At 39.3% G+C, this 27927-nt stretch overlaps 1 protein-coding gene across 1 annotated transcript; it reads right to left on the bottom strand.

Annotated features, from left to right (window-relative positions):
- Positions 1–1399: 1399 nt before the first annotated feature.
- DNAJC15 (DnaJ heat shock protein family (Hsp40) member C15) lies at positions 1400–27861 on the bottom strand. The gene is made up of 6 exons (XM_030466907.1): positions 27652–27861; positions 21685–21736; positions 18610–18683; positions 11460–11536; positions 7225–7295; positions 1400–4126 (listed from the first exon to the last, which is right to left on the bottom strand). Exons 1-6 carry the CDS (start codon positions 27751–27753, stop codon positions 4056–4058), a joined length of 447 nt encoding a protein of 148 aa, XP_030322767.1. The 5' UTR covers positions 27754–27861; the 3' UTR covers positions 1400–4055.
- Between the last annotated feature and the right edge of the window lie 66 nt (positions 27862–27927).

Below are 27927 nucleotides of genomic sequence, written 5' to 3'. Positions count from 1 at the left end.
GGAGAGCTCTTTATGACACTGCCTGTAGGCTGTCATGTCCCCTGGCAGCCCTCTCTTCTTCAGGCTGACCAAGCTGTGCTCCCTCAGGCTCTCCTCAAAGGGTGAGTGCTCCATCCTCCAACCCCTGTGGTGGCATTTGCTGGACCTCCTGCAGTTGGCCAATGAATTTCTTGTACAGAGGTCTCAAAACTGGATGCAGCAGCTCAGTGTGGCTGGACAAGCAGAGGAGAACAGCTGCTCTTGTTGAGCTACTGATCATGCTCCTCTTCATACACCCTGGGGAGGCTGCTGTCCTTTGCTGCCAGGCACTGGCTCTTGTTCTTCCTCTGCTCCAGGTTCCTTTGAGCTGAGCCACTCCCCATCCTGGCAGTCCCCAGCCTATAGTGCTGCCAGGGGGTCACAGGGCTCTGGAGCTGTCCTTGTTGAATTTCACGAAGGGTTCCTGTCAGCCCGTTCCTGCAGCCTCTCCAGGTCCACTTCAGTGTCAGTCCCGGTTGCTGCTATTCGGTGGCATCTGCAAACTTGATGGTAAATCTCCTTTTCCAGGTCACTGACAAAGATGTTAAACTGCAAGGTCCCAGGACAGACCAGCCTTTGCATAGAGCCACCCAGAAAATGTTTTATCCATGGAGTGTCCTCTACATTTCGGTTTAAGGTTGTTTCACTACATTGTATTCACTGCAGCATTTAGGATCAGCACCGTTCTTTGCCACACGAACTGTTCACTCATCTGCCAGATGTAAGGAATACCCAAATTCCCCACATCTGTTCCAACAACTAGGAGAAAATCACTACATCCAAACCAATGCTCTGGGCAGTGTTTAAATCATGCAACCATTTGGGAGAGAAACCACTTTGGAGAAGAACTTTGTCATTGTTTAAAACTAGAGGGGTTTAGATGCAGTAACTTCTATATTAAAAAAAACCCAACTCATTAACCTTTCCTTTTAAGTTAGTATATAAAGTATACATAAGAAAAGTATATATAAGAATATATATATATAAAGATATATATATATATATATCTAAAGTATATATAAGAAAACTGTAACTGCACAGTAGGAGTGTTTTAATGTCTCATGAAGCTATACAGCAACTATTCTGTGTACCAGAACTAAGTCTCGAAAAATCTTCAGAATATTAATTGCATGATGCCACCATTGTCAAAATTATATTTCTCATTCTAAATATAATTCTTACTACTGAAGAAAGGAGGTGCATTGCTATGTAGGCTGATATTTCAAGTTTTTTTGTGAGAGAAGTTTCTCACTCCATGGTTCATGTATCATCAACAGTCAGTAAGACATCAGGTAATAATTAAAATTCCCTCCCTCCTACTCAATGCCCCAAGCAATTGACTAAACTTACAAAACAGGAGAAAGTAAATTACAAAAGCATATTTTAAATGTAGATGAAATTTTAATCATTTGCAAATAGAAGATTTTATTTCAGCAACATCCAAAAAAGCTCTAGCAATTCTTTTTTTGCTTCCCAATAGGTTTTATAGTCTGCTAATTTAAAAAAGGAACACGGATCTTTAACAAAACTGGCTCATAGAAATACAGGTTTTGTTTTCTTTTGTTTTTGCTAACATATACCACTGCACCACTGAAAGGAATAACTAACCTTAAATGTGCATTAATTGGTAGCTACTTCTTAAAAAAAAAAAAACAACAAAATAAACAAACAAACCAACAAAACCAGGTTACTGCACAGGAATAATGTCCATTATCTTTTAATTTGAAGTTTCTTGTAGTAGAGCACTAGTTAAATGACACAAGTACTTGTATGTCTGTTCCCAGGCAGGTTTTTCCTTGCAGCCTTCTTTTGCTTCATCCAGTCAAGCTGTGCCAGATTTCTTGCCATTCTAATTGTAAATGGAGTCTCTTACCTAAAGTTAATATTTTCTTTCAGGCTCAATAAACTTTTTTTCACCTCTCTTTAATGGAAGTAAGGGAACTGGGACAAAGTGAGAGGAACCCAATAAAAATAAAAACAAAAAAATCATGAATTTTTCCTTAAAGGAAGGAAGACGATAACCTGCTCATCCACCACTGGATGAATAGATGGATAATATAAGGCTGGATGCTTTCATTATTTTACTACTCTTTGCCACTTTCCTCTGGCTAAATAGCCTAGGAGATAGAATATCTAAATATGTCATACTTCAGCGAGTTGCTTGTTGTACTTCAAATGCTAAATGTTTGAATGGATACTAGAAAGTTTTTCAGTCTTGTAATAAATCCACTAGACTGTCTCATCTCATCATCATCCTCTTTGGACAGCTAACTCATCTAGAGCCAAGTGACTGGTAGGAATTTACAGCAGCCAAGTGCTCCAAATTGCATCTACTCTCTGCTGCCAATTAAAACTTGCTCTCTTAAAAATCAGAAACCCAAAGCTTCAGTATTTCCCAAAGCCAGCTGTAGGCTGCTAGGGTGCTGCATAAAGAGGTGTGTATAATACTGTGGGAAACAGAGTATAATGCAGATGTGAGGATTAGTAGAGAACTAACCCTGTAACATCCACCCAGAGCCATAAGCAAAGCAACCTCCATGAGGGGTTCAGTCCTGTTTGCCCCTTGCTCTGTCCTATACCACGCTGAAATGACTGGGCTGACCTAGAGAACCACAACCTATAAAATCCACCCAAACTCTGCTATATGGAGCTGCCTTCATAGAATCATAGAATCGGCTGGGTTGGAAGGGAGATCATCAAGTCCAACCCTTGATCCACTACCGCTGCGGTTACCAGCCCATGGCACTGAGTGCCACATCCAGTCTCTTTTTAAATATCTCCAGGGACGGAGAATCCACTACTTCCCTGGGCAGCCCATTCCAATTCTTGATCACCCTCTCCATAAAGAAATTCTTTCTAATATCCAACCTAAACCTCCCCCGGCACAACTTAAGACCGTGCCCTCTTGTCTTGCTGAGAGTTGCCTGAGAAAAGAGACCAACCCCCCCTGGCTACCCCCTCCTTTCAGGGAGTTGTAGAGAGCGATGAGGTCTCCCCTGAGCCTCCTCTTCTCCAGGCTGAACACCCCCAGCTCCCTCAGCCTCTCCTCATAGGATCTGTGCTCGAGTCTCTTCACCAGCCTGGTTGCCCTCCTTTGGACCTGCTCCGGGACCTCAATATCCTTCCTGAACTGAGGGGCCCTGAACTGGACACAGGACTCGAGGTGTGGCCTCACCACGCTGAGTACAGGGGCAGAATCACTTCCTTGGACCTGCTGGCCACGCTGTTTTACCTTCCTCAGTTCCACTGTCATGAAAACCCCTGCACCACCCCAGCTGCTACAGAGTAAATGTACTCTGTGGCTTGAAATAAAAGCATGTCCAAATAATTATTTAATAATTTCATAGGTCTTTTAATATGCAAAAGAACTAACCAAACCCAAGACTCATCCTTTGCATCTTTAAGCCCCACAGACAAACTGAAAGGAAGCTGGAGTCTGTTGCCCCATTAGTCATTTTGTTCTGAGTAGCATCTCTCAAACTGCACTCATGAGTAAGCCCTGAACTTTTACAAAATTAACAGATTCAAGTATAAGGCAATGCTGAAACCTTGCCATTTGGGGTCTGCCATGCTTCCTGCAACTCAACACACTGTCACAGATTTTCTGGCAATGGTCCAGTCTACATCAGTGAAGAAAAAACCCTATTATTTAAGTATTTTTTTAAAGCTCCAAAAGTTTAATGAAAAAAGTAACTACTGAAGAAAAGCACAGACAGTAGGAGAACATTTTCAAAGCTTGCAATGGATAACAGCTCAATAAAAATAAACTAAAATTGACATAGGGAATTATAGAATATTTTTGAGCTTAAAGGGACCCATAAGGATCAAATCCAACTCTTTGTTCCTCACAGATGTATAACTGTACATAACTTACATGACTGAAAGACTTCAGTTTGCTTTTAAATAATCTTAATTTTTTAATCATGACAAAAATAGAAACAGTCAAAGTTGGGTTAAGAAACTGTGCAGAGCAAGCAGATATGAAAGCTGTTGCACAATGTATCTGCTGAATCTCCTACAACACAAGGCTTCACATTTCAGTTTTTGGCACTGGATTCCAACACGTCTTTTGCTTCATTTATTTTTGTTGCTAAGTAAGGTGATCCACCTGAGAAGAAAAAGGGGAGAGAAATACCATTTACACATGAATGTTAAGTACCAATCTCCTTCACTTATAGCACCCCCTTATTATTCACTTTTATCAGCTCCTCCTTCCAAAATAAATCTTTTTCATACAACTGCTTTGAAATATTACATTGTTTGGAACTAATCGATAGGGAAACACAAGAGAAATTTAATCAAAACTGAAGACACTGAAGAATAATGCTACACAATTTGCTTCAGAGAAGACTGTAATCTGAAATCACTTGAGTTTGATATGATTAAGACTTGCAGTACCATGCTGCTGCAAACGTATGCAAGGTCAGCTGTCTTAACAGCTATAGGCTTAGGACAAATGTTCATTTCCTCTCACAGCAAAAACCAAGAGATAACATTGTATAAATAATTTTGATAAAGAATCACTAAGCATGTGCAGACGCAGACTTTCCCCCCAAGCCTCTCCTGTGCTAGAGGCCCAGAATTACAAGCCAGAAACCATCACATTAAAGCTGTTTAAACATGGTATGCCTTCTAACTTCCAGTCCTGAACACTCTCATTGCTTTACGCTCCATCTAACAATCTGATTACAGTTCAGTGGTCTTTTTGTGTTTGTTTTTTTTAACTCTCCCCTTGAGTGCCAACCATCTGCCTACAGTCACCAAAAGCAACAATACAAAATCTGTATCAGTAACTTACCACTTACTATAATACTCCTATACTTTTTTACATCAAAATATGATTGCAGCAGTACTGTGCACTGAATAGTCTTTTCTGAGGCATCTGTTCAATCCTTTATTCATCATTTCATTCCTTCTTTTCTATTCACCAGAAAAGACAACAACAGAAGAAACATGCAGAACTGGTTCTAGGCACATGTAAATAAAAACAAAAAGGCAAGGCTTCCCTCAAGACTTTAGGAAATTCTTGCAGCAGTCCAAATCATTATAATGTAGTTTCATGGTCTAATAAAACAACTGGAAAAAGTGATGGAGTTCTCTTTTTTCATGATTTGGCTTTGAATGTAGCCCAAATAATTAAGACACACTGGAGGAAAGGGAAGCAGGGCAGAGGAAAAGTTAAATAATTGGCTGCTGGAAAGCTGGCTTATTTTTTTCTTTTTTAAAATTAATTGTCTTTTTAGACAGGAAGAGAATTTACTTCATAAAGCATTGCTTCTTTCTGAGAGTAAACAAGAGGATCAAACAAAGAGTAAAGACTAAAAACTGCAATAAACAATGTATCCTGTATCCCAAGTAATTTCTAAATGTGTGTTGATTTTCTACATGTCTGGAGTGCAGGATCTTAAAGTAAATTCAAATCTGCTGGAAGTGTTTTCACTACATTTACATTCTTAAGTGCCATATTAATTTTCTAGCCTTCCAATGAGAGAAAATTCCATCTCCTGATTGCCTAAGTGTTTGTTTATAATTAGGGCAAGTCCAAAAGGCTTCTATCTTCCTCTTTTTCTGACAGCAAATACTCTTTCATAAAATTAGTAACTGATAAATTAACATACAACGTATCAGTATCAAAACACTTTTAAACTGAACTATGTAAAGGTTAATAAGCAACCATTTTAGTAGCACTTTCTGGGAATGTTATTATGCAGACCTCTTCATATTTCTCATAGCATTTGAGACCTTGGACAACATGCATAACTTTTAAATCTGTAATTATTGTCCTTTCTTCTATCAACTCCATCTGGTAAGATATGATTTTAAAATAGCATTCTAATGTTGAATATTATTTTTAAAAGCACATCTGTGCTACCCACAGACAGAACAAATCAAAATATATACACAACCAAGTTTCTCTGTAATGCCACATGTTCATGATTACTCCAGGCCCTGGCTCTGCAGCTGAAGACATTACACAAGATTTTTTTCTGCAGCCATACCAGAAGAGCTTCAGGGGCAGCACATGGGCACAAATCCCTTCAACTGGCATTCCTACTGAGAAAATGCTCCTTCCTAATAGCACATAGGAGGGCTTACTACATCCATCCAAGCCTACCCTGTGCCCAGCTGCAGGTGCATTACAGCTGTAAGAGTGGGTTGTTAAAATGTTCTCTCTTAATAAAGGGAATTGCCTCTTAACGTCTACTCAACATCCACATGGAGATCCACAGTGCTGGCTCGTGTCTCAAAGTACTGCTACAATAAACTTAGAAGTTTGTTATTAAAAAAAAATTGACCTAAGAGGTACCCCAATGGTTAAGATGCCCCTGATCATCCTAATCTATTAGAAATGCAGAAGAGAATTTCTATATCTGTGCAGCTTATATACTATAAAAAGTGTAAATAACAAAAGCGTGAATTTGAACAAGTGGGGTAACTTTAGAATTAAACTAAAGACATCAAAGAAAAGCACCAATTAAAACCTCTCCCTATGACCAGTGGTCACAGTCATGTTTTCATTTTCTTAAAATGGGGTGCTGGCAGGGAGCCCTGTAATCCTGTCAAAAAGATATAAAACCCCTCCAATTTCCCCTTTTGACTTCCGAAATACAGTGCAACTCTTAACCATCTGTTATTTTAAAGTAGAAACAGCAATGAACATATGGGCTTTCTTTCTCAACCAGCTGTAGTGTAGTTAAAGTTATAATAATAGCCTTTCTCTAAGATAAATTTACATTAAAAACCTGGCCTGTAAAGCAACAGCACCCAGCTATACATTTTTCCCAAGTGAATTCCAGGAAGTCTGAAATCCATCAATGATGCACTTAGTGACTGTAGAACATTTCCCCCCAAAAAGTTACTTTTATACATGTGACTGATCTGTGTCAGCTCAAAACAGGAATGTCACTTTACTGTAAAAATATTACAGCACACTTTTTCTTACTTTCAAGGAAGTTCTTTCCCAGTATGGAAGACTGGTCCCTGAGCTCACAGCTTTAACTGAAGTAGCACAAGTCTACAAATCATCATCAAAGAAAGCTGAGTAAAGCCCAGTTTATCTGAGAGAAGACACACAAAAGCTCAAGTCGATAAATAAACAACATACATTCATTCAGTGTGGTTATTTACACAATCACTAAACTCTAAAGGATCTTTTTTGAGCCTCTTCCTTTCCAGCTCTGGTTAAGGAAAGTAGAAATTATTTACCTTTATCAGGATGATTCAAAATCATGATTCTTCTATGGGCTGTTCTGATTTTGGCCTTGTCAGCAGATGGACTGCAAAAATAAATGGAAGAGCTTACCATAAGATTTGCTCAGGCAATAAATTAACAGTTTATACTGTCTTCAAAAATTATTACAACTTGAGATTTTCACCACCTCGTGGACAAAATATAAAACTGCATCTCTGAGGAAGTAACAATAACAAAGGCCTGTTAAACACACACTGAGAAGGACATTTTAAAAAGCCTGTATATTTGACACATGTAGATATCTTCCAGGGTTTTTAAAAAATGTAATACATCCACTCATTTAAAATAAATAATTCTGGAAAAAAGATGGAAAAAAACCAAAGCTTGTGTCTAGCTCTTATAATTAAATGCAGAAAATATATATTTTTTTCTTCCTGGAAAATAAGTATTTGTATGACCTGTGACAAACCAACAAATATTATTGCATTTTGTTCTACTGTAAATATTTTTTATAGCTGCTATAAATAATTCTTTCTGCTGGGGTCAGGAAAAAAACCCTGTATTTGTTATTTTTGCAAAGCTGCTCAATGCATTACATTCAGGGACATGCTGATTTACAACTGCTACATAGTGTTGTTTCCTTCAATGACAGATACATAAAATATTACTTGGCCTAAATTAAATATGTACCTTACCAGACAAATAACCACTTACAGATGCTGTATGCCAACCCAGTGAAGCTATTGCATGCCAAAGGACAGTCTGAATGGTGTAGATTCTCCTAATCTGTTAAAGTGCAGAAATGAAGCACTGTTTTCCACTTCAGGTGACTTCTTAATCAGTGATGATTCAATTAATTAATCTTTTTTGTAGATACAGTTTGAATGCAAGGTATCAGACTGACTATATTCCCTGAGGTAAACAAACTCTAATTATTCTTCTGTCACAGGGAAATTAGGGTATGTTGCAAAAATACTTCTAGAACTATATAAGAATTCCTTGGTAAAACAGTAAATAACCCAGAATATAAAACTTAAAGAGAGGGTGAAAGGCCTTCAATTATATGAACAGAAAAATAAAGCTATAATCAGAAAGCTAAAAATAGCAATAATTTTTATTTTGATATCTAAAGCTCTTGGTTAGTAATAAAAACGAAAGTTATATACCACAAGTACAAGTTCAGATGGCTAAAGCCCACCCCTGGAAAAGTTCCAGTTGCATATTACAGAAAATCATGAAGTTCTGCTTCAAGAAGCAACTGTGAAAATGGTGTTTTATATTAAACTTGCTTGGTTTATGAGGTATTGCTTATTTCACATTCAGACTGGGCTCCTCCCACAGTCAGACCAGCCTCTAAAAGATCCTTAATCACTATTCTTTATCACTATAACCCCTTTAATGTTAAAAATCACATTTCTGTTGAACTGGTACAGCATTAGAATCTGAGTCACACCAACATCAGGCTGCCTTCTAAAATCACCAACTGGAGGGCAGTGCTGGCACTGAGGTGACCTGAGAGGCTGCAGGAATGGGCTGACAGAAGCCCTTGGTGAAATTCAACAAGGCCACCACAGTGGGTGAGGGCTGGAGCACTCACCCTCACCCTTCGAGGAGAGGTTGAGGGAGGAGGGTTGGTTTAGCCTGAAGAAGAGAGGGCTTCCTGGGAACCCCATGACAGACAGGCCATAAGGAGCTTGGATCCAGGCTCTCCATGGTCATGTATGGTGGGAGGGTGAGAAAAAATGGAGGTGTGGACTGGAAAAATACTTCTCCACCCCAAAGACAGACCAGCAATGGCCCAGGTTGCCCAGAGAGGATATGCATGTTCTGTCCTTGGGAGTTTTTCAAGACCTTCTGGATAAAGTCCTGAGAAACCTGCTCTGAGCCCAGTGGTGACAGAGACCACTTGAGGCCCCTCCCAAACTTCAGTAGACTCATGATCATATGACACACCTATGCAGTAAACCAAGTTTAAAAATAAAATAAGTTAAAACAAAGCAACAGCAACAAAAAAACCCCCACCAAATCCAAAGCCACAATGATTAAACCTTGAACATGTTTGTGCCTCTACTCTTACAAAATGTGTTATGTTTTTTAATGTAATAAGCTAATTTGGTTTGTTGTGCTATTTATGTTCAAAAGTTATGGTTAAACATTTTTAACACATGCATATATAGAGTACATTAGCAAAGAAATATTTGTTATGGAAAGAAAAGGTATGCATTTTTTTTCACAGAAGAAATGCTACAATTCAGGAATTTTTATTCATTTGTAGCTAGAATTTTAGCTTGCAAATTTCAGACCTTTTCTAACTCTAGAAGTTAGCATTAGGGATTTGACAGGTGTAAACCATTACCTTTAGTACAGCTGTATTTTGCTACCATCTGTTTTGTCTAATGCTCAGAAAACACTCCTACAACTTTCACCTTCCATGTCACCTCAGACATTGCCCTGTCTCTCCTATCAGCAGTTCTTTCTACAGAGTACAAAGTTGTCAGTTTTATTATTGCTATGCTTGTTCTGAATTTCAGTCATCAGTGCTTTTTCGTAACAAGTAATGCAAACATTAAACTTGAAATTAGTCAATATTTCCTATACATTACTTCATAGTTTTGGATACCTTTTACATAGTCTAATACAAATGATGCACACACATTTCTACCAAAAGCCCTGCAATCTTAAAAAATTGTTATTAGAGATCAATATTTGGAATGTTTAATGGGACAATATATCTGGAATGTAAAAGCTAGCATTAAATGCTCACCTTTATCATGGCTTGTATTTATTATTTATACTGCCCAAGCATCCTCAACACTTGAAACAATGAAACTTTGCCTCAAAATTTAATATGACTTGTAAGCTATGACACAGAGAACAAGTGTCACAATAAGATCAGGGCCTGGAAAGATTTGTGTGAGTATTTGTGCATACCCTGGCATTTTCTGTAACACTTTTCAAACTTTCTTTTTATTGCTTTGTTTTGTTGGCATTCTTAATATATATAAAATCAGGATAAACAATGAGTTAAAACTGTTCTAGAAAAGTGCATTTAAACAACATGAAAATTTCCTACAAAGATTTCAGCCATGATTCCACACAATTAAAGGCTTTAATCCTTTAGTCGTTAATAACCTTATTCATATCTGATTAGGTCTTGATATTTGCAGTCTTGCAAACAAAACAAGCAGTGTCACTGTTCCCAGTGCAGACTCAAGCTATTAAAATTAAAGGGGACTAATTTCAGATGTGATGAGACTTCAGACATGTACATGAGCAGTGATCAGTGCTGCTGCTGTATACACATTTCAATGAGCTGCCATGTGCTTCTCTGGAGTATCACTGAATTTGCCCTTATAAAGTGAAAATGTTAATATATTATCAAACTTAAAGGCCAAAGGATTTATTTCTGAAGAGCGTTTCTGTAAATCTTTTATTCAGTCTGCAAGCACACAATACTTCAAATAAATTCAATGCTTTATTTTACAGTTTCTTAAAGTAGATGCCAAATCTGCATAATTTCCATTATGCTTGAAGTAAACACAAATAGCACACTGAACAAGATTTTAAAGAACTGATCTAAACTATAAATAAGAAATTTACTATCTAGGGTCAGATCTGCTCCTCATCTGAGAAGCCCTCAAACTCATTCACTGCTTTAGAGAAATCAGTAAGGTGTGTTGCACCATTGCCCATTGTTTTCGAAAAAATTCACTGATACATCCATTGAATACTGAATCTGGAAATTATTTCCCATATCTACTCTAAATTACAATCTTCTCCAGTATTTTTTTTTTGTTTGGAATATGCTGCAATTTTAAAATTCCAAACAAATAAGAGCGGAGAAAGAAAAATACAGTATTACTGACATATGAGGAAAAAATGAAAAAATGTTATTAATTTTGGTCATTTATTAATATAACCTACAATATTACTTATCTCAAAAGGGTTTTTGGAGACCAGGCCATGTGATCACACTAATTAGCACAGTATGTGTTATTCTGATTACTTCTAGAGCACCAATTGTCCACTGCAATATGCTACCATGACTTCAAGCCAAACACAAGTTGCATGTTTTACTGGCATTTTACTGTTTGCTTTTTACTTTAACTAGAATATTAGAATGGTTTGTAAATCATTAGGTCTTCTAAAAAAAGTCAGGATTTTGGCAAGAGTATTCCACATTCTCGCAGCATGGATTTTCTTCATTCAATACCAACCAAAGAAAAACACATTAATGCAACACACCTACCTTACACCTAAAATAAGACCAGCTTCTCTCCTACTCATTTTCTGTTCAAATCCTCCTTTGTAGTATGATGAAAGACTCTAAAAAGCAAAAAGGGAAAACAAGCAATAATTACTTTCACGCACAAGGTGCCAGGATCTAAATCATATTTATATGACCTCATTCAGAGCATTCCATTCATCCATAATTTATTCTGAAGGCATGGAATGACTACAAACCAAGTAACAGGAAAGGACTGCTGAGTGTTAACACATACAAAAATGACTTAAAAGTAACTATCTGTGTTTTTACACTCTTCTAATAACTACAACTATTAAAATCCTGCCTTCAGGCAAAGAAATTCAGAATCAAAGTACATGCCAGCATAGAATGATACAGTGTCTGTGCTGGGGAGTGCAGGGGAAAGAAAGGAGGCTAAAAAACCAATAAAATAAGAACAGATAAAGACAGAAAACTTATGAAGAGTCAGTATGGTTTTTTCCTATGAAGGGATGACAGTTCAAAAAAAAATATCAAGAGTTATCTGAAGGAACTGAAAAATAAACAAAAAGAAACAAAAACCAAAAAGGCTTAACATAAAGCCACAACCTCTGTTTCAGGAAAACAGTGCTGGATCAGATTGAAAAGTAGCAGAGTGCATGGGGAAATCCTAACCAGCAACCCTTTACAACCTTTCCTAGACACCAGTGACTGGTGATGATTTTACAGATGATTTTAGGTTTTTTTAAGTCACTGGCATGTGAAACTTTAGTCACTGTTTTAAGTGGAGAACAACACAAGTAGGAAAAGAACATTAAAAAAAGGACATGGAGATGAAAGTAAATCTTTAAAACAATTAATTGTCATAAGGAATGGGCTGAAAGCATATTTGTCAACCATAAATATATTTTAAATTAAAATAAACAAAAGTTAATGAACCACTACCAGTGGTTAGCAGAGAACTCCTCAATGTAAATGCTTTGATGAGAAGAACTAGGCAGGGATGAGAGGGACTGGCTCATTGCAACACAAATAATAGTCTGAGCTGCACAAGTGTCAGAGACAGCAGATGTAGTTGCAAGACAGCCTGCACTGGAGAACTGGCACACAGAAATCACTCAGAGAGACTGAAGTTTCTTAGTGAAAAAAACCACCCTATCAGCAAGAGAAAAATAGGCTGCTTTTGTTGCTATCAAAGGGAAGCCTGGTCTGAGAGTTGATTATTTTTAAGTTTTTCTTTTACCTCTAGTAAAAATGTGCCTGGCCCATGCTAAAATACTTCTCTTACTAAATATATTTGTTCATATTCAGTGAAAATTTTGGTTTATGTTTGTGGAAACTCTCTTTTACGTAATTTCAGAAGTCTTAAATCATTTAAAGGGCTCTTGTCGATGATATCTAAGCAAAGCCTTTAATTAAGCCATGAAGTAACATTCACCCAAAAGTGTGGTTCAGAAATAGTTCACCAATTGCCACCATGAAGTCACACACAGCCACAGGAAAAATTTCTTTGTTGTGCTGCTGTGATCTGAAACTAATTTTATCTTCCTTCTTTACACCTCAAACCATACATGAAGTAACCACTCCTGTAACACTACAAGCACCAAAGCTGAAGAAGGTTGGGAAGTGTCATGCCTACAACAGATGTGTGGAGGACTCACTGCTACAGCTGCAGATTAACACAAACCAGGTCTGTAATAGTGCACACAGACATTACAGGTTAAGAGTCTATGAACACACAGAGCTTCTCCAGTCCTCTGGGAGGAAAGGAAGGTAATGATTTAATGGCTGCCAGATATCACCCTGGAGGAGGAAGACTGCACAGAAATTTGCAACGATGCTGAACAATTACTGCAGCCAGGAGAGAAAAGCACACATTAATGTCCCCTGAAAGATTTCAAAGAACTTCTCCCAAAGCAGCTTAGGTGCAGATGGATTTCTGAAAAGGTTAATTTTTCCCTGCCCTTCAATGGACACTGGTTCACTATTCATGTAGAGAAAAGCAATATTTGAGTTATCTCTAACACAGCTTGTCTCTGTTCTTGGTAGATTTAATCTAAAATTCTATTTGAAATAAGAGAATAGAGAGGGATGGCAATAGGCTTAAATTCAGAAATACTTTTTCATGGCTTTAAAGCCTGCTTCCTTGACTCTGTTCTAACCTCGGGGAGCCGTGATTTGGTTCGCTTCCAAGAGGACTGAAAATAGAAATTGTGTTGTCTGTGTCCTTTGGCACATAAACAAAAACAGTTTGTTGAATTGGTCATCAAGAAAAAACATTTTCTTCTCAAGAGTGAAGAATGTAGCAAGAACAATCAATGCTTAAACTGACATCTTGATCCTAAATGGAATTTAATGCAAAATGAAAACTGACATCAAAGCCATTTTTCCCATTTGAGTAAGAGGAAGAAACATTTTAGGAAACATTTTGGGGAATTTCTAGTACCCTAATGAAGCAGTTCTTGAATGCTACTAAAATGAAAGCTATTTTTTTTCCTAGCTGTAAATTCTAAGTAATGACTGCAATGAAATGAAACAATACTCAAGATACTTCTCTGTTGTTATGAGAGGTCCCCAATGAGTGGGCAGTTCTAGACACCTGATTATTTATTAACCCCATCTATTACAAATTCCATGCAGGAAAAATCATCAAGAAGAGCTCTCCACTTCTTCATACCATTTGGGGTGAGGGAAGGGACTACCATGCAATTTACTTTATTCCCTTGCATGCTGTTACTGTTTAGCAACTTATGTAAGCAAATTCTGCTTCCTGAACAAATGCTATTAATAGGCTGTGGCGGGGGTGGTGAGGAGGGAGAGGGAACAGAAAATGGAAGGACTTACTCTGCAAATATCTATTCACTCTTGCAAATTTTCACAAGAGCTGTCAGCTAAGAAAATCCAGTCCATTTAGACCAGGAAATCTTCAAGATAACAGAATGGTTTGGGTTGGAAGGGACCTTAAAGATCACCTGGTTCCAACCCCCTTGCATGGGCAGGGACACCTCCCACCAGACCAGGTTTTTCAAGTCCCCATCCAACCTGGCCTTGAACACTTCCAGGCAGGAGGCATCCACAACATCCCTGGGCAGCCTGTGCCAGTGTCTCATCATTCTTACAGTACAGTTTCTTCCTAACATCTAACCTAAATCTGCCCTCTTACATAAAGCCCCCTTCAGGTAGCTGAAGGCTGATGTAAAGCCTCCCCAGAGCTTCCTGTTCTCCAGGATGAACAACCCAAACTCCCTGAGCCTGTCCTCAGAGGAGAGGTGCTTCAGCTCTCTGATCATCTCTCTGGACTTGCTCCATGTCCCTTCTCATGTTGGGGCTCCAGAACTGGACGGAGTACTCCAGGTGAGGTCTGATGAGAAGGGAGTAGAGGAGGAGAATGATCTCCCTTGATACTTCTCCTGGCATAGGACAGGGAAAGCATTAACCACTGTTTCTTTGCTAGACAAGAGATTCAGAAGTCTGTAACTAAGCCCATTAAGTACATTATGTAAAGTACTGAATTGTTCTGAAAACTCTTCACCACCACTACAGTCCTACATTGAAAAGGTAACCAACAATGGAAGGATAAGAAGAAAACCAAATCAATACAAACCAAAGCCCAAACCCTGCAAACTACAATAGCAAATTATTTAGCAAATTATTCCCTTACTCCAGGTAGAAACCCCCCCCCCAAAAAAAATGGATTGCAAATTGCCTTACTCTTTGGAAACTTTGCTTTTAATGAAGAACAAAAAAGATGGTTGCTACCCTTACTTCTCAATTCAGAACTTCACAAGTCCGACCAGAATCAGATCCAATAAGGGAAACACAAGGCAAAAATCTCTAATGAAGTGCTATAGAAGAGATGCTTTTCTACCAAAACAGAGAATTTCCAGGATTGTGGGATTTGAGCATTTTCAAAATTCATTTTGCCTAAAATTTCTGTTTCTGCCTTCAATATCTTCTATTTTTCAACGTTCAACAACATTGATTCAACAAATGAAGGTAATAAATGCTAATGCAATACTTTTCTTAAATTTCACAGTTTTAACATATTTTAACACAATAATTACAGCATTATGATCCGAGGAAGAAAAGCCAAATGACTACTTAGTGCTATGCATCTTCTACAGGCAACAGACTCTGGTCAATATATACAAAAACAAATCAGTCTCACTGGCATTTATGACACCAGTAACAAAACTAGGCTCCAACTAGGACATCCTTTATCTGGAAACAATCATTATAAGTTGTCATAGAGAAGAAAAAACAATGTTTCCTCCTACGCCTTTCCCCACAGAAAAAAAAAAAAAAGATGGTAGAAAATTGCAGGACTAAATTCCAGCAGCTTTCTCCACATTTAAGCATATGTATTTAACTGCCTAGTGTTAAACGAGAGGCAAAAATTCAGAATAAAATTGTAACACTTTTACTTGCCTTTGCTTGCTATTTTTGACTAAAAGATGAATGCAGTTGTTGACTGCACATGCTATTTATTTAGGTAACTAAACAGAAAGTGTCAAATACTCAATATACAGTAAGCTGGCGTTTTAAATAACAGCTGCATAATTGTTCAACTTGTTACTAGTGAGCAGAAAGGAAGGATAAGCAGGATCTGAATTACCTTTTGTGACTGCAACCAACATGAACTGAGATTTCTACTGCAAACCAGGGCAAGGAGAGGAAAATTCCAAATGGGAGGAGTAAGAGTGGGGGCTTACATTGAAACAAGCAAGGTTTTAAACAAGCTTCACAGTCTCTCAAAAGAAGGACGTCATGAGAGACAGGGTTTGATTCTAGAAAGCTGGAGTAACCACTGAAAATGATAGTGACCAAAGTCAGGCCAAATGATAGTGACCAAAGACCACAGGAAACCAGAAAAGTAACACAAAGTCTAGTCACTAAATGTCACAAGATCCTTTCCTCAGTAAGCACAGGCAGAAGTATTAACTGCTTGATTTCCTTTCTCAGTATAGTTTAGAGCACAATATGCTGTAGAGAAATGTGATGGAAGTGTTAATGCACAGATTTTATTCAGCAATTCCTCACACAAACTCACGTGAAGCCACTAAAATAAGAAATAAGACAATAAGAAATTACATTGAATCTTTGTACTTAATGTTTTCCCTATTGTTCTGAAGAAAATTCATAAATAGGAAATGATTTTTCAGGGGAGAAGAAAAAAAAAACTTGGGAAAAAATACAATCCAATAAAGTAGTAGCTGTAGAGTAGTAAAGAAGAAATAATCTTGGCTAAGACTTATACAAGGGCCTTAAATTTGGTTAATGACTGTAGAAGGAAAATAGTATCACTACCCTCACAAATATAAAGCTGACAAATACATACAGTTAATGCAAAAAGGAAGAGAGAGTTTTTAGTGTATTCAGCAGATCCTGTCTTACATTGAAAACCTCTATTTTCAAGTTCAGAAATAGAATAGCAGAAGAGAGGCTCTCTGCTGGAAACAAACAATTCTGGGCTGTAATGCAGGATGTGAAGGCAGACAGAGGCTGCAGCTCCAGAGACTGTAGGAACACTGAATGCAGAAGCTCCTGGGTTGTTCTTTGTGGTTGTTCATGAATTCTGCAGGACTTTGAAAGTCACTCTGGTGAAAATGAGAGGGGCCTGTAATGAGCTTAGCTCAGCCACTATGCCAGTACTGAGGAGTTCAGTTTCCTAGGAACAGACCCATCTCCATGCAGTAGCATGTCATATTTCAATATGTTAAAAAGAGACACTGCCTGCTTTCTTATGTGAATATTTCTGAATTTAGATTCCTTAGCCTACATTTACAAATGGATAGAAGAAGAAATGCTGGAGTAAAACTGCTGGGGAGAGAGAGTGACGAGTGAAGCACTCCCTACTATAAAATCCCATGTCCTACCTCCAGCAAACCTGCAAGACTGTATCCATATCATATGAAAGCTATTTAATTTGCTGTACTCCTCAACTCTCCTCAACTGTTCTGCAAGGCAAACAGGGAATCTCTCAAAAAGCTACTGTGAAAAAGAAAAACATAATTCCTTGCTGTTTGTCTCGCAACAGCAATGCAACAGAGAGCAAAAACTGAACCAGGAGCACCGCTTCTGGCTGATACCACAATTAAGAACAAGTGTGAACCAGCTCCAAAAGGACAGCTCATGTTTCCAGTCTTTCCCCTCCCCAGGCACACATTCAGCACATGGACTCAAAGTAAAGACAGCAAATCAATTTGGACCCCAGTGTCTGCCCAGATACTGTGGACAGGCTCTGTATTGCAACCAACCTTCACATTAATAGGCACAATGTTAATGATCACTTAAAAAAAAACCCCAAAACCTACCTTTACTGTATTTTTCAGGAAATAATAATCTGCAAAAACTACTCCTGCAACATCCCTACTTATCAGCATCAAGAGGGGAATTGTATTCTTTCCACTGTCAGTAAGTGTTTGCACATTATGAACTCTGAAATACATTGCCACAAGCAGATATCTACCCTATTAGGAATTACTTGAGTCAAACAGGAATGGAATATATTTATTTATTTATTTACCAGAGGAAAGTATAGCCACTGAAACAAGAGTAAATGCTCTTGAATATTCCCTACCTATGCCTCTCTCACAACACTCTACCTCTTTTTTTTTACCTCATTATTATAAGGATGTAAGGCAAAGTAAGAACAAAACCTTGGTTAAAAGTTCAAATTAACTGGGGAATTAAAAAAAGACAATACATGTGAACAAGATAAGAAGGTTCCCAACCTGTATGGCAAGCTTTCCTATTAGTTTATCTTCTTGATTTTCAACATTGTATCTGAAAGAAAAATTACTGAATTCCTTCCTTTTTAGCTTTTTGAAATGAAAATTCATGTCATCAGCTTGCAATCTCTAGGAATTCGCTATTTTCTCACTGTGTACTTCAGTAATTTGTCTTACACTTAGTAGCAGAATTCTGAAACACCGAATATCACCAGGAAAATCAGAACTCTTCCTCAGACCCACAAAACTCTTTTGATATAGCTACAGACACAGAGATTTAAAGTACACAAGATAATACGCCAGAACATACACAGTAAGGAGCATCCCTAACATGGAAAAAAACCCATCTAAGAGGCACTTGCCACACTTAACATAAAATGTCTCCTTTCTAAATACTTGAAATTTAAAATAATAAATTAGCATAAAGTAGCTTCTAAACTTACCGAAGTTGAAATCCTCTTTGCTGTCTCTGTAAATGCTTGCTCCAAGGGTTTCCAAAGGTTGAAAGCATAGCGACCTGAAATAGAATTCTGGTGGTTTTTATGTTGTTATTGTTGCTTTTTGGGGGGTTTGGTTTTGTTTTCTTTTTTTTTAAATATCACAACCCTTCCTTGTTTATCTTTCTGTCTAACTTATTTGCTATCCTGGACCACTGCACTTTACTGCTTTTCAAGATATTCCCTCAACAGACATTTTTGATCCTGCCCAGTCAAAGTCTCACAGTGAACCTGCTACGGTTTACATTTTTCAGCCTGTGCTATTAGGGGAGAGAGAAGAAGTTTAGTATACATAATCTAAAAATCTAGGCATGGATGGCAAAGAGCCACTGTGTTTGCTCACAAAATAAATAGATTTAAATGCATTTCAATAAGATAAATGAAGATATCTGCCTTGTGAACTTTGAGAAAAAGGGCAGTAAGAAACATTAGCTTTGGATATACATTATTTATTAAATACTGCTTGGAGGTTATGTTTCCAAAAAGAGATCAATGTACTACACGTTTTTTTGCTGCTATGTTGTATGCTTAATCACACATTTTTTAAGTACTTTAAGTACTGCATTTTTTATTTTTTACAAAGAGGGGGACAGCTGGGATTCAGAGCCATTCAACTCACCACCAGCAGTGAATGTCTATAGCTAGGAAAGGCTGCAGGGAACTCCACTTGACTGCATTCTCTTAAGTACAAAGCAAGTCTACCTACATCAAGAACAAGATTTCTGCCAGGTGACCGGAGAATTTCTCTTCAAGTCCCCTCACCCCAATTTGTTTTGATTAAGTACTCATTAGCAATGCAACTTACTATTACACACAATGTAAAACGTTTTATAAAAATACAGCTGCTTTTCATTCAAATTGCACCTTCCTTTCATTCTTAAAATATGCCATGTGTCCAGAGGTTATTTTAGTCATCCATACACTAAATTTACCTAGTCATCTACAGTTTTAGTCATGTATAAACTATAGCTGGTCTCTAAACTAGAACAATACTGATATGATGGATGGAACACTCACTGGATAAGAAAGTGGCTGGCTGGTCACATCCAAAGAGTTGTGATCAATAAATAGCTCAGTGTTCAAATGGGAAAATGTGACAAGTGGTGTTCCTCAGGGGTTGGTACTCAGACCAGTGCTATGTAACAGCTGTGTGGGTGACACGGACAGTGGAATCAAAGTGGAATCCTCAAAAAGTTTGAGGATGACACCAAACTGTGTGGTGAAGTCAACATGCTGGAGGGAAGAGATGTCATCCAGAGCAACCTTGAGAGGCTTGAGAAGTGGGGTTATGCAAACTGCATGAAGTACAAGGCCAAGTGCAAGCTTCTGCACCTGGGTCAGGGCAATCCCATGCACAAATACAGGTTGGGAGGAGAAAAGATTGATGGCAGCCCTGAGGAGAAGGACTTGGGGTTGTGGTGGACCAGAAGCTTAACATGAGCCATCAGTGTGCACTTGCAGCCCAGAAAGCCAACTGTGACCTGTGCTGCATCAAAAGAAGCACAGACAGCTGGTCAAAGGAGGTGATTCTCCCTCTCTGCTCTTGTGAGACCACACCTGGAGTCCCCACCATGTCCAGTTCTGGAGTCCCCAGCATAAGAAGGACATAGAGCTCCTTAACTGTGGTCAGAGTAGAGCCACAAAAATTATCAGAGTGCTGGAGCACCTCCCCTGTGAAGACAGGCTGAGGAAGTTGGGGTTGTTCAGCCTGGAGAAGAGGCTCTGAGGTGACCTTACAGTGGTTTTCCAATACCTGAAGGGGGCCTACAAGGAAGCTGGGGTAGGGCTTTTTGTGTGGGTGTGTAGCATGAGGACAAGAGACAATGGTTTGAAAATTGAAGAAGGGAGATTTAGGTTAGACATTAGGAAGAAATTCTTTCCTGTGAGGGTGCCCAGGGTTGCCCAGGGACGTTGTGGCTGCCCCCTCCCTGGCAGTGTTCAAGGCCAGGTTGGATGGGGCTTTGAGCAACCTGGTCTGGTGGGAGGTGTCCCTGCCCATGCAGGGGGGTTGGAACTGGATGATCTTTAAGGTCCCTTCCAACCCAAACCACTCTATGATCTAGGTCTGTGTCTCTGTTAATACAGAAGTTAAAACCACTGCTAGAGAATGACCACTGAAATGCTGTGATGTACTAATATATTACCTCACCTTCTTCTTAATGCTTTCTCTTACCTCTTCTTTGCTAGCTGCCATTAATTCTCCAGCTCAACCAGAAATAGACATTCTAAGAGCATTCCTCTTCTGCTTCTATACAAACACAGATAAATCAACTGCATAATGGGTGTGCATCACCAGAGGTCATGTCTTTCCCTAATCAACAACACAGCTGTACCCAGCAAACACCTGCAGGAGTTTGGAACAACTTGTTCATCTATTCTTGGTGTATGCATTTGCACATAGCTGACCATGGCTGTTGCTTTCATATGCCAAAATAACAGAAATCAATTTGTGTCTCTGAGAACCAGAACAGGCCACAGTTATCTTGTCTGAGTATAAAACATGTTAAGCCCGTGCCCTGTGTTCAGACTAGAACCTATTTTTCAGAAGAACCTACAGTCTAGATACAAAGAGCTCAGGTAACAAACAATGTTCAGTATGAGAAATCACCATAGCCATTAAAACCTTCTATTTTTCTCTATTTGAATTTGTCAAGTATCACCTTCACATCACAAGATCCTCTTGCACTCTTCAGCAATAAAGAGCCTCCACCTTGTAATATGTTAGTAAGTAAACAAAGTAAACATTTCACATTACATTTTGCAGACAAAAAGCAACTGCAACCTTTAAGCTGCTGCATGTAAAATTAGTTTCTCCAGCTGAGACTTTTCAAAACAAATTTTAGAAAATACATCAAGGATTTTGAAGGGACAGGAAAAATAACTGGACATAATTCTCCACAGTGCTCTAAAGCAACCTCTCCACTATGTATATTCATAAAATATATATTCATACTCATTAATCCTTTTAGAAATGGCAGCTCACAAGTGACTGTTCCACGTGCAGCTGGTAATTTAGCTTACCTGCAAATGCAACAGTTGCAACACCAAGTCCAACTGCTATCATGGTTCTGGCCTGTAGGGGAAAAACAGGAATCAGAATAGCATGCAAATTCTAATTTGAAATATATGTACCTTTTACTTTAACAGCACATATTTCTGATGTATGGCATGAATGTTACATTATATATACATACATACAGATATATATTCCAGAAGTTAATAGATTTTTATGGTTCAGTCCCCATGCCATAGCATCAGGTTTACCTTGGAACCACTCATTAGCAGATCAGTGAACAAACACTGACAAAGCAACTCACAGTATGGAATATTAAAAACACAGTGCAGACAACTATTCAGGACTACTTGAAATTATTGTGCAGACTAGTTCAACACAGCACATAACAGAAAACAACAGTTTATTTCAAAAACAAAGATATTTTTTTTTCTTTTGCAAAGTCCTTCACTGTGAATCTCCATCAAGACATTGCCTGAAAATGGTATTGGAATGTTAACTTAAATGCTATGGCCACATAAATGTATGTTCATGTCTTCCATCTTTCACTCTTGAACTTAGGGAAGCCCCAGTAAAGACATGAAGCCCAGTAACCTCTTTTCAGTCCTTAGTGTCAATCACTGGCTAGCCTCTTACAGTAGAAACAGGCAGATTTCTGACAGATTTCAAACATTGTTCATCAGCAGCTAAAATACACTTCAGGTCTACATGTGCTCTTGGAAACAAACACACAAAGACAACTTGAATATCCAATTCAGATAACAGGAACTCCTCCTTTTACCAACTCAAACCCCCCAGATTAGGTATATGTATTTTCCTAAACAGTGCTTGAAGAAAGTCAGGCATCTCAAAAAGGATAAGAAGTACTATTTCTATGTTGAACAAGCAGCTTAATGAAAAGTATGTAAGGAACCTTGAGGTAGGGGCTGACCTGTCACCTGTTGGCAGAATTCAAGAGTAATGAGTATTGCAAGTGTTGGGGGCATCTCCCCACTTCTGAAAACCCTACACATGATCTTCGAAACAAATTCATTAGTCATCTGTAGCACTACCTGTCTAATTAAATCACAGTTCAATAATGCCTCAAACTTTCCCCTAAGAAACATGAGAAAACAGATGAGGCCTGTATAGCTTGAAATCAAACCATGATAGTAGTGAAAATGCATTTATCACCAGATTGCCTCTTCTATATATGACTAACTACTGCATTTATCCAGTAACTGGTTCGTATATTCCTACCAACAAGCCTGGCAGCCAGACTCAAAGCCCAAATTTCAATGTGAGGTCCTCTGAGGAAACTTTGAGGAGATCTGCCTTTGCTACGAAGATTCCTGGGGCTAAGAAAATGTGTATTGTACCAAGTCTCATTTCTAGGCAGAGAGGAAGAGTTGGGAAATACCAATTCTAAAGACTTCTAGAGCTGGCTTCATAGGGGCTAGAACACAGGTCGAGGACTCTCCCAGCAAACAGGCAGACAGAAAGATGTAGGCACTGACATCAGGCCCAGAGGCTCCTACAGAAGGCAAGTGGCTGTGACTGGGGCCTGGAGTGCTGAAATCTGTAGAGAAATGGTAGCCTTTTCTGAGCTCATGGAGAAGAAGCTGTGTTTCTCTGTTGGGGAAACAGTTCAGAAATATACAGGTTGTGAGCAATCCTGACTTACTTCAGCTTAGGCTACATTGGGTTAATGGTTATTGAGGCCTAGTTGCAGGTTTCGAAAAATGAGCTAATGGGAAAGAGATAACTAATTGGCAACAGAAGAGGAAAATAATTATGTGAGAAGAGTGTTTCCGTGAGAATGGAATGTGTAATTGGAATACAAAGCCACCTGCATGATATGATGGTGTAAACAAGGCTTCTCTATATAAGTGAGTGCAAATTGTTAATAAAAGATTTCATACAATCATATTGATGTGCACATGGAATCCTTAAGCCTCCACAGACTTTTTTCCCACATTTCTCTCTATCTAACTTCTGGATCCTACACATTTTAAGTAACTACCTACCTCACACCTACCTGGATGGGGCTGTTCTAAATATCTGCATAACTAATACTGCAGTTGCTTAGAGGTTTCTAGTAGAAAACCAAACCAAACCAAATTGAAAGTGGAGCTCCAGAGATAAGAGTCAGAGAGTTCTGGCCTTAAAAATCTGTCTCTCTATGCTATTTTAGTAACATAAGTTCCATTTCAGCACAGTCTTCAGTCTCGATATCACCACTAATTTCTGAATGTTAAAATAATGTAGCAGCTTTATGTCTCTTCCTTTCAGTTCCACAAAATTTCCCCTCATCTCTAGACCATGAAAAAATACGGTACCTCAAATGATAGAACACATAAAATAGCAAAGCACACAGTTTATCTCCTCACTAAACTAAAACTCTTTCGTTTATTCTCACAAATTTTGTTTTCCCACGCTCTCAATATTTAAATCTTCTAAATAATTCCTCTAATTCCTATTTAAACACTAACCAGAATACGTTTCTGAAAATGTCATAATCCTAACGAAATTCTTTGCTATCCTGTGTTTTGTGAGCATGGATTTATATGCAAGACTCCCCTTGACTTGCTCGGAGTGACAGTGAGAATATTTTATTAAGTGGTTTCAGTCAATTAAGAGTTTGACAATGTGTGAAATGGATCACACAAGCACAATATATATCTATTTATTAGCTTGTGTTTGTCCAAATTAAGTCACACTTGCTCTGCTACCAAAAGGTGTTTGAAGTCAGCAGTTTACAACAAGGTATGTTGTAAACATACCTTGCAGGTTGCAACGAGGCATCAGCAGCACACACCTCCTCACAGGTAAGGCCAAGCACAGAGACCAAGCTAATAAATAATAATACCTGGACCCTGTCAGTTCAGTGCAGATTAAGTGGTTTTTGCCTTGTAGTCTGGCAACAAAATGTAGGGACCCCTCAGGGTCTCTGAGGGAGTCAGCTGTGTCCACTGGGATGCATTATTTCAATCTCAGTGAAAGCACCAGAAGTCAGGGGAAAACTAGTGCTGCCTGGAAAACAGCAGGTAAAAAATGAAGCATGGCAGCAGCTCTAGAATAGGAGTAGTACGCAGGATTAATAGGAATACCAACTGAATATCACTCCATGATTCTATGAATATGAAGACAAGCCAGAAAACTAGGGAAGTGATGGAAAGCTCACGCCAGAGAGGCATGAAAGACTGTCCATCATTTTCAAGTGAGGTACAACCACCAGAAAAGCTGAGAAATATCAGTTTACAGTAAGCCACCTTATTTGCATTATGAGCAGGTTAGAGAGGAGTCACTTGGCACATAGCAGCAAAGAAGTGATAACTTGTCATCCCAAAACACCTTGGATGTTATTATGTGTGACTATATCCTAACCATAAATGCAGTAAAAAAACTGAATCAAGGTAAGAAGGATTGCATGGCCTTTTACTGACACAGCCTCTCTCATAAAGTTAGTGGCCATCTGGACTACTGACTAGTAAGCCTTTTAAATAAAGCTTGACTCAGTTTTGCTTTTCCTTGCTCAGTTCAGTCAATTATTAAGAAGAGTAAGGCAAGGTTATTCTGGTGCTTTCAAATGCAGAGTATAAAGAGCAAAGCTTTAATTAAATGCACTCTTTTCACATCAGTGTTAAAAGGGAACAACTCACTATTACTCTTGAAGGGATCAGTTTATTTATGGCATGCTACTAACTACCACCACATCCATTTTTGGCTCCCATTGCTTGAAAATGCATTTTATTTCAGAAAATCCATAAAGATAAAAAAATTACATAAATCTATATATATACACCTACACACTTAAAGACTTTAAATTACGACAGAATTGACCTCTCCCTCTTCCCCTTCCTCCCCCCCCCAAAAAATGCTGTTAAGAAATTTCTAAGGTGTGTATTTTAAATTTAAGCATCCTACTGAGATCCAAGAGGGAAAAATTAAGAAATAAAAGATTAAAAAGTAACATTTGTCCCTTTAGTCAATGAATCAGCTCCCAAAGGTTAGCCATCAGTTATTCTGCTGATAGCAGTATTTAAATTTTACTATGTAGTTTATTTTTCAGTAACATACTCTCTTAGATACAGAAAATAATAAAGTTTTGTTAAATCTGTAAAGTCTAACTTTTTAAAATTTCTTTTCAGGAATGTATAGAAGGAAACACACAAACTAGAAAGCAAAGTGCAACACCTGACTTGCCAAAAAGGGTACTTTCTGCTATAGATTATGGACTTTATCTTCCAACAGTGAGTTAAAAGTAATTTCAGCTAAATGCTGTTCTTCATACTCACCCGAGTCTCATGTCAATTTCTGTCATTTACTTTACAGCCACCTTTTTTATTTTATATATAAAACTATGCCTAAAGTTTCTCACAGTTTTTCATAGGAAATGGTATCTGAGCAACAGATTCACTAATAGAAGTGTTACCAGAAGACATTCAAACCCATCTTCTTGTGTATATATTCATCAACAAAGACCTCTTGTGGGTGGGTATCTTTGAGAACTGACTCCTTATGCTCCTACACCATTCTGTTACTCTGAACTCAAAAAACTTTCATAAAAGAGCTGCAAGAATAAAAAGTGATCCAGATCAATTGACTACAGATAACAGGACATCTCACAACCAAGATTCAAGGTAGGACATGAACAGAGCTCTTTCAGCCCTGAGATGGATGCTGCTGCCATACTTCTACCCTCTTTCCTTCCACTGTGGCCTCATTAACCCTGTATGTCTGAGGAACAGATGCCCAGCACTACAGGTGATTTTGTTACTTCTCTACTGCAAAGTTTTACAATTTGTTTATATTGTAGAAGGACCTCTTTCTGGATTTCCTTAGCTAGGAATCCAATAAGCATGGAGCACTGTCCCTTTTTCTGCTGTCTACATAATACCATCTGACATTAGTCTTCTAAAAACCTACCACAGTCTCTGAACATTAAGAAGAACCTGACCAACAAAAGAAGCCATACTAACCCCAGATGCCATTTTTAACCTATAAGGTAAGAAGATTCAAAGACTCCACGTAATTCACTAGGAATTTCCACACTAGCATTCCATGGAGAGAGTCCATGGACGTGGCAACAGTGAGTGTCAAAAGTCTTCAGACTGTAGTAAAAATGAGTAAGTAACTTTTAGAGATACACGATTTTAAAAACTGTACTAAAAAAATGTAGAGGCAACAACAGGCACACAGTGAAGTGAGGCAAATACATTAAAAAGGACATTCTAGAAATGTGAAAACCATCACCATCCAGTGCTTTAAACAGTAATCCATGCATTTTCCCAAATAATTCCTTTACAGAGTGACCAGGACAGAGGTGTGGGATAGCTCCATCACCCTTCCCTCTTGAGCACTGCTCAACAGGGGTATTTTGGGGGGCATTTTGCCACCACTCCAGACCCATCCGGCCTCTCTCACCCGACACAATACCAGGTGAGAACAACTTACTCTGACACAGAACTCCCCAAAACCAATAACGCTTGAACCTCCGGTGATAAAACTCGCCTAATGCGTGAAAACCTCAAGGTTTTAGTGTTCGCCCGCTCAGGCCTGCGGAACCCACAGCTGCGCAGGGCTCTGGGCAGAGGCCGTAGCTCCGCCCGCCCCACGCAGGGCCTGAGGCAAAGAGGGCAGAAACCTTCCCCACCCACCCCCCTCACTCCCACATCCCTGCCCACCCGCGGGTGGGGGGAGGGCTCCTGCCCCACACTGCTCACAGGCTCTGCCCCGCGGGGGTCCGAGAGCTCTGGGCTGGGGCAGTTCTGGCGGCGGCCTCACGGCCCGGGGCATGAGGGGGGCAATCGCCTGCCAGACACCCTGGGGCGAGAAAGCGGAGGGACCCCGCACCCCGGGAGGGACCCGCGGCTCCGTGGGCAGCGGATGGGGAGGAGGAAGAAGGGCAGCGCTGGGTGCTGTCCCCCTCTCCTTAGCGGCCACTCGCTCTGCCTCCCCTTGCTCTCCCCGCCCCAGCCCCTCTGCGCGCTCACCAGCCCTCGGTCCAGCTCGGCTTGGCCCTTGCCGGTGCCCGTAGGGGCCCTGGTGTACTCGGCATAGCGCAGCCCCTCGGAGGAGGCCGCGGGTCCCTCCATGATGGAGGGGAGGAGGGCGAAGGCGCTACGGGGCGGCCGGAGGGACAAACGAGTTGGAGAAACGGACTCCGAACCTCCTCCTCTTCCTCCTCCTCCTCCCCTCGCCGCTCTTCCCCGCCCCGTAGCCCCGGGAGTGCGTCACAGCCTCGGTGTGCCGGGCGCCGAGGCGGCCCC

Source organism: Calypte anna, chromosome 1 (genome assembly GCF_003957555.1).
Source record: "Calypte anna isolate BGI_N300 chromosome 1, bCalAnn1_v1.p, whole genome shotgun sequence".
Lineage (NCBI taxonomy): Eukaryota > Metazoa > Chordata > Aves > Apodiformes > Trochilidae > Calypte > Calypte anna.
The sequence above is the reverse complement of the archived record's forward strand: the minus strand, read 5'-3'. Positions and strand labels throughout refer to the sequence as shown.